The 14,167-nt window shown below is 54.9% G+C and overlaps 1 protein-coding gene across 1 annotated transcript in view; it reads right to left on the minus strand.

Annotated features, from left to right (window-relative positions):
* Positions 1–10,760, minus strand: part of IGDCC3 (immunoglobulin superfamily DCC subclass member 3) — an 88,612-nt gene extending 77,852 nt beyond the window's left edge. Inside the window, exons 1-2 of the mRNA XM_040570021.1 lie at positions 10,575–10,760; positions 1,678–1,983 (exon numbers count right to left, since the gene is read on the minus strand). Coding sequence (XP_040425955.1) covers positions 1,678–1,983; positions 10,575–10,641 — 373 coding nt within the window. The 5' untranslated portion in view covers positions 10,642–10,760. The remainder of the gene's footprint in view (positions 1–1,677; positions 1,984–10,574) is intronic.
* Positions 10,761–14,167: the final 3,407 nt, after the last annotated feature.

Below are 14,167 nucleotides of genomic sequence, written 5' to 3' on the forward strand. Positions count from 1 at the left end.
GCCTCCCCCAGCCCTTTCCCTAGGGCTGGCAACAAACCAAGCCTGAAGCCAGCACGGGCTCCAGAGCGTTTTCAACGCAATCCCTTTCTCAATTCGATTCACACAAAGCTACAAAAGGAAAGGCTATTCAGGGCCACACAGCACATCCCATACACATTGATGCAGGAGCCGAGATAGCAGTGTTTATCGACAATCCGCTATCCCAAAGGTAACTCCTCTGGCTCTCCTGTCTCCTGTTCACAGGTCCCAGAAGTCTGGCATTGTGCTCGTGCGTCAGCCAGCTCCCAGCTCATCAATGCCAGAGCCGTTCACCAAAAGCGCTCCGAGGTTTAGCACCACAAGACGGACACGTTTCAGATCCAGCTGCTAATCTGGCACGGCCCCAAAGCCCTTGGCTCCTGGACAATGTCATTTCTTACCCTACTGAAAAGCTAGGTTTGCAGATGGCCACTTCATGCACTCGGGAATTGTTGTACACAAGGGCTGAAGTGTTCCCTTGGTGGGCTGCCAGCGGGCCCAGCGCTGCGGGGAGCGGGATGCTGCGCTCCAACGGCCCCCCAGGCTGGGGACTGCAGCCGGGGGACCCTGGGTCTGGCCCCAAACTCTGCTGTAGGCTTTGCACCGAAAAAGCACGGCGTGGTTAGCAGACATAATGGAACTGGTGTAAGTGGCTTGCACACAGAGAAGAGTGGCAGCCGCCTCTCAGACAAGTCGGGGAACACTTCAGTAAAACTTAATTTAACAAACCAGCGTTTGGCCAGCTCTCGGGGCCATACTGAACACCCACATCCCCGCTGAATATAAATCAAGCCCAGCAGCAACTTCTGGTGCAATGCAAAAAGGGCTGGTGGCAGCCCCTCCGCAGCCTGCAGACGTGGTGTGGGCAAAGCCAGCCACCACCACAACAGGGACAGAAGCCACCATGTCACAGCTCCTCAGCTCTGCCATCAACCCCAGGACAAACTTAACCCAGAAACCAGAGCTGGCACAGGGAAACCATCATCAGACGACCCAAATGGGCCAAGTGCTCCGGCTGCGGCAGCATTTCCAGGTGCAAGGGGCTAAGCCGGGCTCTGCGCAGGGCTGGAGTCGCAGCCAGCCCTGTAATTCTTCCTCCCCCACCTTTAAATTTCATTCCCTCGCTGACATTTTCATCTCTCTCCTCCTCCAGGCTCCCCCAGCAGACAATCTGTCTGGTGTTGTTAGCCTTGCCCCCAAAGGCACTGCCACACTGGGTAGTAAATAAGACCTTGCTGCCTCCACACTGCCTGTCTTAAATAACAAAAGGAAAGAAACCATGACCTTCAGAAGGTCTTTGCTGAAGGTTTAGGATGTGCTGCCTGCCAAGCAGAGCCCGACCGTGCTGCAGAGCCGATGGGCTCCCAAAACTACCACAGGAGAGACACGGACCATGGACTATTTCACTCCATGACTTTACCGTAACTCACCCCTCCGAGACAGATTTACTGCTAGAAGCTGGCTTTTAGTTTTCTCCCCCCGAGAAGGCTGATTAGCTCTTCTTTCACAGCTGGACAACCGCAGAGATTAGATGCCAGATCCCCACACCGGCTTTCCCACACCACTTTCTCTTCCCTTCTTTAAGCCTCCCTCCCCGAGCACGTAGCACCGTAGAAGAGCTGCCCCAGGAGGTGCAGCCGGGATGAAACCCGTACTTACTGGCTGCCTGGATCTTGGCTTTCCGGCTCACCACCAGCCCGTAGTGGTTCTGCGCCATGCAGTCGTACTCGCCTTCGTCCGAGGACCCGTCCCCGCGGACCCTCTGGAAGCGGGAGACGTAGAGCGAGCCGTTGGCCAACATGAAGGCGTTCTCGCTGTCCACGATCATCGCGCCGTTCTTCCGCCACGTGATGGTGATGGGCTGGATGCCCTCCACCTGGCAGTAGAGGATCAAGGGCTGCTCCTGCACCGCGATGTCGTCGCTGGGCTCCACCACGAACGCCAGCTCGGAGGAATGGCCAAAATCTAAAAGGCAGGGAGGAGAGAGAAGGACGGAGTCAGCAACGCGTCCGCAAGACCAAGCGAGAGCCAACTGCTAAAGCAGCTAATGGGTGATAGGGAAAACATTGCGGAAAAACAAGAAACCCTTGGGAATCTTTTGCCTCCCAAGGCTTTGCCCTCGAAATCTCAGGGCATGGGAGTTATTGCGGAGTCTGTACCAACAATGGGCAAAGCCTCGCTTGCCATCACACAGATACGTACTAATTTTCTTCTTTTGCCAACAAAATGCTTAAACACTGTAGCGTGTTACGCTTCACTTGGTCCAGCACACCTTTTTAGGGTATAATTTGCCATACAGGCATGATTAAGCACCACAGAGGATGACGGAAATGGAGCTATTATTTAAAGATTAGCCCAAAACACACGCTGACGCAGAAGACAAAAAAGCGACCGAGAAACAGGAGTCATACAAACATCCGAAGGGTGTAAATGCAGGGACGGAGGCGATTTTTTTTTAATCAATGAGAGCAACGGAGAGGAAATTCCAGGAGAGTAAGAAAAGTAGGATTTCATGTGAACCCCTGGAAAGCCTCTCTAGCTGCTCTCCTGTGCTACAGCCCCCAAGAGGAGGAGGCTTCCAGCAGTTGTGCCCTGCGGGGCAGCTTCTCCTTCTTCCACAGGCTCCAGGGGACCAACTCCACGGCTGCTGGAGAAACTGGGGCACACGTGGGCAAGGTCTTTGGGCAAGCATCAGCCACAGCACAGCCTTTGCAACACCCGCCTCCGACCGACCCTGACACCGACAGCATCTCGATGCGCTGGGGTAACGGGGGAGAGCGTTAATGCACGGTAGAAATAAAAGAGATGAGAGGAGACAGTTAGCCTAAAAGGAAAAAAAAAAAAAAAAAAAAAAAAAAAAAAAGCCTGTCTTTTTGGCTCTGCAAACCCGGTGAGATTTTTTCCTTTCTTTCCGTAAACCCCCATCGCTTTCTACGGCAACTTAAATTGGATTACGGGGGATAAACACTGAGTGCAACCTGAGCCGAGGCAGATGGACGGAGCAGACAAAGAAGGCAGGGGTAGTACTCGGCGGGTCAAAGGTGCTGCTGTCAAGGTATGAGCGTGTGCAGGGAACGGGCAAACCCTACTTAGTGACGGACACCTCCAGCACACGCTTTATTAACCCATTAAGCCTTAAAATGTCAGGCGAGCTCCAGCCATCTCAGTGATCCATCGCTCAGCGTGACTTCAGGTTTGTTTTTTTACCGGATAGCCCTGGGGTCCTCTCCGCAAGGTACGCTGCGGCCAGCACAAACCCGCCAATTACTGTTTTGGGGGGTAAAAATTAAGGAATTAGACGAATGCTCCGCATTTTTCTGCAAAGTGGCCAGAGTCTCGACAGCACCTAACGTGCTGGGGCCCCATCCCCTGTTGGCAGGGTAAGGACCCTCACCTCCTGCCTCCCCGCGGAGCCCAGGGGGGCTTCTGACTCGATAAAATTGACCGGGATTTCAGGATTTAACCTAACAGGCAATCAGGAAAAATCCCTAATGAATTAAATGCCCCGTCTTTCCGCCGCTCCCCTGGACTCTTAGATAAAATAGCTTATTATTAGATGTACAATAAAAGGAAGAATCAACATAATTACATGCCCTTCCCACAATCACTGTCATTATAATAACCGTCATTAGGGCCTGTGATTGGAGATAATCATGTTTACCTCCATAAACAGTCGGTCTGCATCCTAACTCCGGGCTGCTCGAGCAGCAGAAGCGACGCCGCTCGTAATTAGGAGCGGGGCCCTCAGACACGCACCCGGCACGGGCTTTCCACACCAACTCTGGGCCAAGTCTCTCTTCTCCCCAGACAGTTCGATGCTGAAAGACAAGGGGAGGAGCCCTTCAAAAGTCCCAAAGCTTTTCCCTGGCACACTGCACACCCTAAAGCTGCCTAAGTTGTGTCGTTAAGCAGATAGATCCTAAATCGCCTTGAAAAACTCCGCTTTGGTCCTCAAGGGCCTCGGTGTCTTACTCTGCAAAGTTTACAGGGTGCAGCATCACGTTCCTGGAAGTTTTTCTCAAAAAAGAGAAAAAATGAGGCTCTAGGATGCTGCGTCACCCAGCGCTACGCACCAGGAAGAGGAGGAATAAGAAACCGGCCCACAAACCTATGGTCTGTGCACAGCTGCTCTGGAAAAAGCTGGGTGCAAGGCACGGTAGGAATTGGGCACCTTACAGGTTCCTTGTCCCTTCCTAAACATCCCCCTGCAGCCCTTTGGCCACACTGGGAAGTGCCACTGCCTGGGATTACCCACACCGAAAATGGTTTTCGAGGACTGGGCTTCGAACAGAGACGCTGGGGTTTGGCCTCCCAAGACTGGCACCGTGGGGCTCCGGGTCCCCAGGACGGACCCCAAATGCAGATCCCTGCTTCCATGGGATGATGAGGGTCGAAGGGATGGGGACGCTGGCTGAGGATGCCCGAGGCAGGAGGTGAAGGCTGCTGGCACCACGAGGAGCGTGTGCTCCAGAAGCGCCGAGGGAGATCACGCACAGCCAGGAGGTAACAGCGGAGACGGGGAGCCAGCTCCGTTAGCACAAATATCTGATTGCACTTAGCAGCGAGGCGCACGAACGATGAAATTGGAAGTAAATGACACTCGGAAGGCACATGGAAACAGTAAAAGTGCAATTAATTGCGAGGGAGAGGAAGCCACTGAGGCTGTGTGCGCTCACAGGGACACTAGGAGCCCCGTCCTGCCCCAGCTGCTGGCTGCGTACCCAAACCTGCCTCATCCCACGCGGCGTCCCGGGCACCTCCAGGAGGGCTCCAAGGCTCCCAGCACCGCCTGCTCAGCACAGGGGTGCCACGCAGGGACAGGATCAGCTCCTCTCAGGCTGCACCAGGCAGCACGCGAGGGAAAATTGCTTTACTTCTGCAGCAGGACGGAGGGAGGAAGCGTTATTAGCTGTGACATAAAGGCCACGAGAAAATTATTGGAATCCTCATCCTACAAGTCTCCTTTGGAGAAACATTTACCATCTCCCTGAGCAATACAATATGAGGCTATACGTGCAAATATTTAACAAAAACTCCTTCCCCTATTGATCAAGCAGACAGGCGTACTCAGAGAAACCAATTAGCACTTGTGCTTTTGAACCGAGAGATTTATTTAGCGCTGAGAGAAAGAACTTGGAATTAATGGGAAGCTTAAAAGACACTTTGAAGTACATTTAAAAAAAAAAAAAGTTTAATTATTTTTTACTTGACACTGTGATTCATGTTCAAAGCTTCAAAAGAACTTGCTCATACCCTAACATTGTTCTTTTCCATTCGGTTTTGGCTTCCCGTCCTGTTCTCCTGCAAGACAGAGCGGCTGATCTCGCTGCTCCCATCGCAAATAGCCCGAGCCAGACCTGGGCTCGTCCCCCTGTACCCCTCAGCCCCAGCAGCACGTGGTCCCCACGGGTGATGCCCAGGTCATTAAAACGAGACGTTGTGGGAGCAGCCAGGCCCTCGCTGCCCGTCCCAGCTCGGCGGGGAGACGCCAGCAGCCCCAGCTCCTCCCGTGTCACTCCAACACCCACCCACACGCAGCCTCTCGCGGGCAGAAGGGTCTTGCTTGCCCTCTCCTGATTTACCGTGTTTGTTCCCAGCGTAACGCCACATAAATCAGCAGCGAGCCGCCAGCGAGCCTGGCCTCCACCAAGGTCCTGCTGCAATAAAAATCACAAGAAAGCGTCCCTGGGGCTCCCACGAGCCCAGGAGCGGGGTTTGGGCAGTGGGCAGCGGGTCGGTGTTAGGACAGAAAACGCGGGTGTGTGTTGGGACAGCCCAATGGGAAATTACTCCCGTTTTTTGTTTTTTTTTTTTTTTTTTGGTGTTTTCTTTAAACACTTCTGCAAATGCAAGGAGATGGAAGGAACAGCTATCTAGGCCTGCAAGATGCTCTCCAAACAGGTTTCCGAAGGACGAAATTGGCAACCTAAAAATCCAGCTGGTGCCCCCTTAAATCTCCTCGAGGCTGACCCAGACCCTAAGGAGAAGGGCGCTGCACTGCAGGAAAGTGCAAATTGGCTCTTTAGGGCATCCAGAAAAACGTACGTTTAGAGAAGAGAAATAGGCCGTAACATGCCCACCACCTTGCTGGCAGTAACGTTTACTAGCTCAGGTTATTTTAGTCCCTTTCCTTTCGGACAGAGGTTACACGAAGTGATTTGTCCGTCAGCACGCACAAACCACATCCACTCGTGAGGGGATTGCAGGAGGCTTTGTGAGGGTAACCGACCTCTCGGCCACCTGATGCCGAGGTTTTAGCAAACGCAGCCCAAAGAGGCAGAGAAACGGCCCCAAATAATTTTCAGATGTTTGAGACCAGACCGGGCAAATCCCAGGAGGTCGCTCGTTAAATACGGCGCGGAAGCAGGAAGCGTTCCCAGCACAAAGACCCCTTTCCAGGACGAGCTCCGAGTCCTCGTGGGCTCCCCCATCTCTGAAGCAAGCAGGGTGAAACCCGTCGGTGAGGCTGCAAAGGGCACAGACCCTTTTCCGAGCGAATTGCCCGCCGTAGCTCCGTGCACGGCGAGGCAGCCGGAGAGCAGGGCAGCAGCCCGAGCGTAGGACGCGTTGTTATTTGCACTCCCCACGTGTTTCGCAGCCCTGACCGGATCACAGCCTCACCGCAGAGGGCATCAGCGCCACAAATCCGGAGCAGGAAAGCACCGCGTGCGCCAGGACGGCAAAGGCAGCGGCCGAGAAGGGAAATGCTGCGCGCAGAGCTGGCTCCCCGCAGCCAAAAATCAGCAGCCCCATCGCATCGCCCTGGGAATGCGGCTTGAGGGCTGGGGGCAGGACTGGCCGGTGAGCGATGGAAGGAAAGGCAAGGCCCTTCTGGAGGAAGAGAAGTTTCTGTGCACGTTAAAACCTTTGAAACTCTCACCCAGAGGATTCCAAGGCAGCAGCCAGCTCCCTCCCGTCACTTGCCTTTCCCTCTGCCCCGTCACCTCCCGTCCTGCGACTTGGAAGCGCGGGTCCCTGCCGGCTCCAAAACCAGAGCCTTCCCCAGGAAGCTAGCTCCAAAACCAGAAGGAAAAACCTGCTAGCTCCAAAACCAGAGCCATCCCCCTAGCACTTCTCTCCCACTCGGGTTTCAGCAGCAAAGATCCTCGTGCGACAGCATCTTTGCACGCAGCCGTCACCCGCCGCAGCCCGCGTCCTCCCGACTCGCGGCGAGCTTCATCGCGTGCGCAAATTAAAAAAATAATAAAAAGGCAGCAAATCCTCGACTCTGCCCTGAAACTCTGGTTTTAAATTACCACCGCGGGAGCGGGGCCGGGTTGTTAAGGGATCAGGGTCCTCTTGAGCAGAGGGCGCGACGCAGCAGCGACATCTGATATAAGAGCGAGGCCAGACCGGTACGCTGCGCGCCTTCCTTGGTGCGCTCGCCTGCTTGCCTCTCTTTTCCCTTAAAGTGCAATTATTGACATGTTCGCCTCCTTAACCGTCCGTTTTATATGCTTGCCAACGACTCCTGAACATGTGCAAACAATTATTTTTATTTTCTTGCAAAAGCAAAATGTTGCATATTCTTTTGGATAAGCGGACTCGGGTAGATTTTCATGAGCCCTGCTACATAATTTATTAGTTTCTAAACTCTGTAAAACTAAAAGCTCCAGTAAAGTTCAAATAAGTTTGTGATTTCAAAGTAATTTTGAACGGACTATTCCTGTTCCTGCCCGACGTTATTGATGTAGATGGGAATTGTTGATCTGCAGAGGGGGGCTCCTGCGTTGTTTGGTTAGATCAAATAAAAGGACAATATCCAGGGGTGCAAAGCACGAAGAAATAAAGGCTGGGGGAAGGGGGCACGGAGGAAAGCATCTTCTGCCCCAGCCCCGTCGCAGGCTATGGAATGAAGCGTGTGCTCAGCTCCAGCACCGTGACACAACCCCGCAGGAGGAGGGAAGCCAAGGAAAGGAAAGTTCACACAGGCAGAAGGGAAGGCGAGAGGCTTCCTTGTTTGCACGCACGCCGTGAGAGCGGTTTTGCAGCTCTCTGCCCAAAAGTTCTGCTGCTGAGCTGCTCCACGCTGGCCCGAGGCGGGCTGGTTGCACTGGGGCACTCGGATAAAACCAGGCTGGAGCAGGAAAGAGAGGAGGGGGACCTGGGCTGTCACCGGGACCGGGGACCCTCCGCCACCGCCAGCTCCTAAACAAGCACAGGGCTCGTGCCGTGCCAGCCCAAAGCCTGACAGTCATAAGAAGAGGAGCAACGTGATTAGCTCAGGATTTTCCATTCCCCGTGCCGGGGGGGGGTGGCAGGGAGGATGGGGAGGGGACCAAGCTGCCCCCTCTCCCTTTCTTTCGGGCGGCTTTTCAGTGCTCCCAGCGGGAAGCTTGGCGGCGGTGGCCCCAGCGGACGCGTGCGTGGCAGCGGCACGCTCGCACCCGCCGAGCCTCGCGCCCGGCACCGCTCCCCGAGCTCCTCCCGTCGAACCCCCCGAGAGAGGCAAAGCCCAAACACTGAATTTCATGCAGCAGCTTTGAGCTTTCCTGGGGAAGTGACACCAGATAACCTCCAGGTATATGAAGAAAAAATAGGGGGTATTACACTGGTTTAGGAGATGGCAATCTTTTTTTTTTTTTTTTTTTTTTTTGAATCTAGAAACAAGAACACAGAGCCACGCAGAGCAGGAATTAGTGAAAGCTTAGAGCTTCAATAATTTAGAAGTTAAGCCTACTTAAATATAAATGACGACGCTTAATTCCAAGGCTGTTACTGAGCAGAGCCGGGAGCCTCTGGTATTCCTATGCCTGCCTTTGAATGCCGGGCTCAGCAATAACAGACAAAAACTGTCCACCACCCAGAACAAAGAGCTCCAGGAAATTAAAAGGAAAAAAAAAAATAAAATAAAATAAAATAGTGTCTCGCTGCTTAGCCCCCTCCGGCACGCTGACCAGCTCCCACGCCTGCGCTTCGGGAGAGCCGCACGGGTGGGAGCCGAGCGCCGCGTCCCGAGGAGCAGGGCAGCGAGCATCCCGCATGGAAAGGGACAGCATCCGTCCCCAGAGCACAGAACCTGTCCCCAGAGCACAGCATCCGTCCCCGTACACCCCCTGCCCAGCCCTTCTGCTCCAACACTGACTGACATCGGCGCGGGGGCTTCATTAAATGCAGCAGAGCCCAGAGACGGCGTCACGCCGCTGCTAACCGCACCTACGGTGCAGAAACCCACCGAGGGCAGGGGGGAAACCTCAGACCAGAAAAACTTTTAATGCGCAGCCAAGCGGTCGGCAGCGGGGCCAGCAAAACACCCCCCTAAGCCTTGTCAAGTCGCAGCGTAAATGAGCACGCGGGGCAATTCCGACAGCAGCAGGCGATAAGCTAGACACACACTCGGCTCATCAAAGTTTTGCTTTCAAAACCTCCTTCTCCCAACCTTTCCCCCCCCCCCAAAAAAAGTACTTTTTCATCTATCCCCGTTGCACTGCGGTATCCCAACAGAGCAACGAGACCCGCCTCGTTACACCCGCTCCACGGACAACTTCTATTTTCCGAGTTACACCGGCTTCTCCTCGCTGTGGCTGCCACAGACCACGTGGCGAGATTTATTATGGGAAGAGCCCCCAGCCCGGTTTCTTAAACACCCCTCATATCAGGCAGCAAACCTCTGATTAATTAATCTAACACACGCTTTTCTCCCTCTGACCCTGCTGGGCTGCTCGTACGTTTTTAAAACAATTCCTGCTTTTTTTTAAAAGGCTGCTAAGCGAAGAGAGGGCAGGAGGCACAGGAATATTTTGCTACAGCACAGCATCTTTCTCAGCATCCCTCTCAGATTAGCCCCATACTTAAGCAGCATCGCCGGCAGAGCGAAAACACTGCGACTTATCAGCAGGGCTCGTAGGTCCAGGGAAAAAAAAACCTTTTGATGTTTTTGTAGCTCGGCCCTGGTCCGGTGGGTGGTGTTACCGGTTGTGGCTGAAGGAACCGAGCCGGGCGTTACGTGAGAGCTCGATGCTTGGAGGTTCAGCAGCTCGCAGCCCCACGTCCCTGTGGGCAGCCACCACCTACCGCTGGCCAACGCGGCTCGTCCAAGCGGGCGCCGTCTCCCGCTCGCGCTGCCGGTGATGGCTTCGTGTGGGCTCCCCAGGCATGGACCCGAAGCCAGGCCACCGCCACCCCGTCCCTCCCCAGTGCTGAGGGCAGCGCGGTCCCCACAGACGCCACCGTCCCCCTCCAACGCCTCACCCACCGAGGGATGCCTCCACCACGGGTGACGGTGGGACCCCATCCCACAGAGGGATGCTACCGCCACCGGTGATGGGGGGCCGTGGCACACCTCCACGCTTCGACACCCGGAGCTTTCGGAGCCCCCTTGGCCCCACCGGGGGTCCGAGGCCACGGGGATGGGCTGCGAGCAGGGACGGTGGCAGCTGGGGACGGTCAAGGGGTTGGGAGCAGCAGAAGGTCCGGGACCCCGCTGCAGGGCTTGGGGTCGGGGCTGTGCGTGGGGTGTCCCCGCTCCCCAAAAGGGGGTGCCGAGGGACGGACGGACGGACGGACAGACAGCGGCGATGGATCCCGGTCCCCCACCCGTCGCTCCCCGCCCTTACCTCCGCGGCAGGCGAGCAGCAGCAGCCCCAGCAGGCAGGCGGGCAGCGCGGAGCCCGGCGGAGCCATGGCATCCCGGGCGGGCTCGCCTCCCTGCGCCCCACGGGGAGGGAGCAGCCGGGGCGGGAGGGGAAGGGAGGAGGCGAGGCAGAGATCCTCCCTCCGCTTGAGAAGGCGGGGGGGGGGGGGGAAACGGGGGTGAAAAAGCCAAAAAGCGGATTTCAGCGCAGCTCCCCTCCGCGCGAGCACGCCGCCGCGCCGGGCGGGCGGGCGGGCAGGGGGCCGGGGGGGCGGCGCTGAGGGAGCGGGGCCGCCGGCGGGCGGGGGCGGGCAGCGCCTTGCGCCATCTTGTGCATCCGCCCGCAGCGCCGCGATGGGGCCGGCCGGGACCGGGCTGACACGGCTCCGGGGCTGGCAGGGCTGTGGGGACTTCCCTCCCGGCCGGGGGGAGGCAGCAGTGCGGGTGGGAGTCGGTGTCAGCGAGGGGTATCTCAGCACCCATCTTGTGTGGGGTCAGGGGGACCCCTCGCGGGTCTCCCCTCGTTAGCTGCTGCATGGATCTCCTCTGAGGGGTCTGCCCTCATGGGTGTCCCCTCAGCACTGTTCCCTCACCAAAGCTGCCTCACGGACCTCCTCTGAGGGATCTTCCCTCATGGTTCTCCCCTCAGAGGTCTCTTCTGAGGGGTCTCCCCTCATGGGTCCCCCATCACCAGTCTCCCCTCACCGGGGCTGCATCACGGACCTTCTCTGAGGGGTCTTCCCTCATGGGCATCCCCTCACAAGTCTCTTCTGAGGTGTCTTCCTCACATATCTCCCCTCACAGTTCTCCCCTCACAGGTCCCAGCTGGCCAGCACAGCCTGTGCTAATGGTAGGGGATGTTTTCCTCGTGTCTGCCTCAGGGTCTCGCTCCTGCTTGTCACCACTCAGAGCGACCCGTTTTTGGAAATGGTGTCCAGGACCGAGGCAGAGGGAGAGGGCAGGGTCCAGCCCTACAGCCATAGCGGTTCCCTACTGCACTTAATCCATTGGCCCATGTTCCCCACAAACACAACTCCCTGTCATCATCAGCAGCAGCAAAGTCATCCCTTCGATGACATCTCAAAGCCTTTTGTGTTGTTTGTTTGAGGGAAAAAAGATACTAGAATTGGATGGTAACTATTTTCTCTTTTCAGAACAAAACTAGAGCTTGATGTACCAGGTTGCTAACCCTGCAAACTTGTCCAGAAGCCTGATGAAAACACTTTGCAGAACATGCAATGTGTGGCTCTCCTGACGGTGCACTCTGAGTGTGGTGGAGTCAGCCAGCAAGGAAAGAAGACGTCACTGCATCTGCTCCACATTAAAGGTTTGCTCATTTAGTGGAGGGAAGAATTTGCTCTGGGCTGAACTGGCTCTGTTGGCCTCTCGGTAACATCTGAATTTCTGCGCTGTCCCTGACCTTTTGCACAAACTCTGCTCCTGTTCCCCAGCTGTCTTCCTGGCTGCCACCATGCAAGCATTTATCATATGCAGCCATCGTGAGCTTGTAGAAGCTCCAGGGACTCCATCAGCATGGTGAACAGGCTCCAGAGCCTGACTGGCCCCAAGTACAGCTTGTCAGGATCAGTAACTCCAAGGGAAACAAAAGACAGTGTGCTTTACAGGGCTTGTTTCCCCCAGGAACCACAGATTTTGGATGCTTTTGCTCCTGTGTATGGGCAGTGTCCTGAGTGGCAGTGGCAGGACTCAGGAGCAGGGGTAGTAGCTATCTCTTCAGAGCATCTCTAAATTCAGTCCACGTTTTGCAAATGACATCAGTGACATCATTGGTGTCAATTTCAAAAGTCACAGGTGTGGTTCTGCCAAAAAATGGGACTCACCTGAAAAGCCATGAGATTTTTTTAAAGAAAAATGCCGGTTTGGGGCTCTTCTTAGACTTCCTTGAGGACAGGAATCTGGAGCACTCGTGTTTTTCTGTGCTCCTCTGTAAACTACGAAGGCTAAAAAGTTGCTTTGTATTGGATGCAGGAATTTGTTTATCACACAGTGAGCAGAAAGCGCAGCCTTTTGAAAAACAGCAGAGTTGCAGTGTGAAGGTGCCCAGCCAGTGCTGAGGCAGCATGGGGTCCATCCATCTGTCGACCCTCCCCACAAGGTTATCCTCCATGAGAGCCAGCCTTGTGGGGCTTCACTCACCCCTTGCTCAGTGAATTTCCATTAGCTCCAATACTGCTCCTGATTTACACCAATTAATTGCAGGCTGAGGTCCCCAAGACACCATTAGTAGTTTCAGAGGATGAAGCAGGAGATTAACCTGTCTGAATTCACTCTATTTATTATTCTACGTGTAATTGTGGCTTCCCTGTCTGCTAACAGCCTGGGAGCTTTTCAACTTATGTACACACATGTGGGGTTTGAGCATCTGCTTTGCGGTCAGTATTGGGAAGGAGAGCTAAAATTGGGGCACCCTACAGCACTGGGACAGCCCCAGGACGTGCTCCTAGAAGACACTTTTCCCAGTGGAAACCCTTTGCCATCCATGCTCAGGGTTGGGACCAGCCCTGGCTATGTGACAGAAGTGTCATCGCTGCAAAGAGGCGAGGAGATGGCGTCACTGTCCGTCCTTGGTGAGACCTCTCTCCCTTGGGCATGGCTGTAAAACACAGTGAGGGGGCACGCTGCTGTTTGGAGAGCCTGGGAGAGGCTTTATAACCACTAAGGTACACATTGCTCCCAGCGCAGTCGGTATCCAGAGTGGGATGGGAACGGCTGTGGAGCATCCCCGGCCACCTCGCTGCAGCAGGGCTCTTTGCCTCCCGCTGTGCTGCTTACTGCAGGGCTGCGCTGGGCAACGTGCTGCACCGGCCCCTTGCTGAGCTACCTGAGACCACAGGAGCCTCGAGCCCAGCGCGGTGATATTGCCAGCTGCATCACAGCACAGCATGCCGCGGCAATAAATACTGCCAAGGGAATGAAATGCAAACAAATCTCTTATCTCCAGTCCTCCGTAGTTCCAGCTCCCCTGTAACCACTCTGTCCATCCGTCCCTCTGCTCTGTTAATCCAGGTGCTGCCCTGTTCCCAGCTGCCCCACCGTGTCCCCTTGGCAGCCTCCTGCAAGCATCATATGCTGTGAACTGAGGTGGACGTGGGGTGTGCAGTCACAGCCCCCACAAAAGGTCCTTCCTTGCTCATTACCTGTCATTAAGAGAAAAACTCATCAGAGTTACGCAGTTTGACAGAGTTCCCTGTAACCACTATCAGCGAACACTATGCTAAGTGCAGATTTATTACCTCTATAATGCAGATAAAATGAGATTTTATGGCCCCGTAGTCCTGGCAGCATAAAGCAATAATGGAAACTATCTACTCTAGTAGGAAATGCATCCTAGGAAGAAAGGGAGATGCATGGGAGGTTAATAGTGTGTCCTCAGGCACTGCCAGACATCTTCTTGCCAATCTTGCTGGACACAAGCCACTGAGTATTTAACCTACTGCACCATCTATGAGAAGTCTCACCATTTGTTTGCTAGATGCTTCTGCTTATTTTCCCCATAAAAATCCCCAACAAGATAATGTACAAAACTGGACTTTTTTTTTTTCCTTCTAGGAATCA

This window comes from Cygnus olor, chromosome 11 (genome assembly GCF_009769625.2).
Source record: "Cygnus olor isolate bCygOlo1 chromosome 11, bCygOlo1.pri.v2, whole genome shotgun sequence".
Classification (NCBI taxonomy): domain Eukaryota; kingdom Metazoa; phylum Chordata; class Aves; order Anseriformes; family Anatidae; genus Cygnus; species Cygnus olor.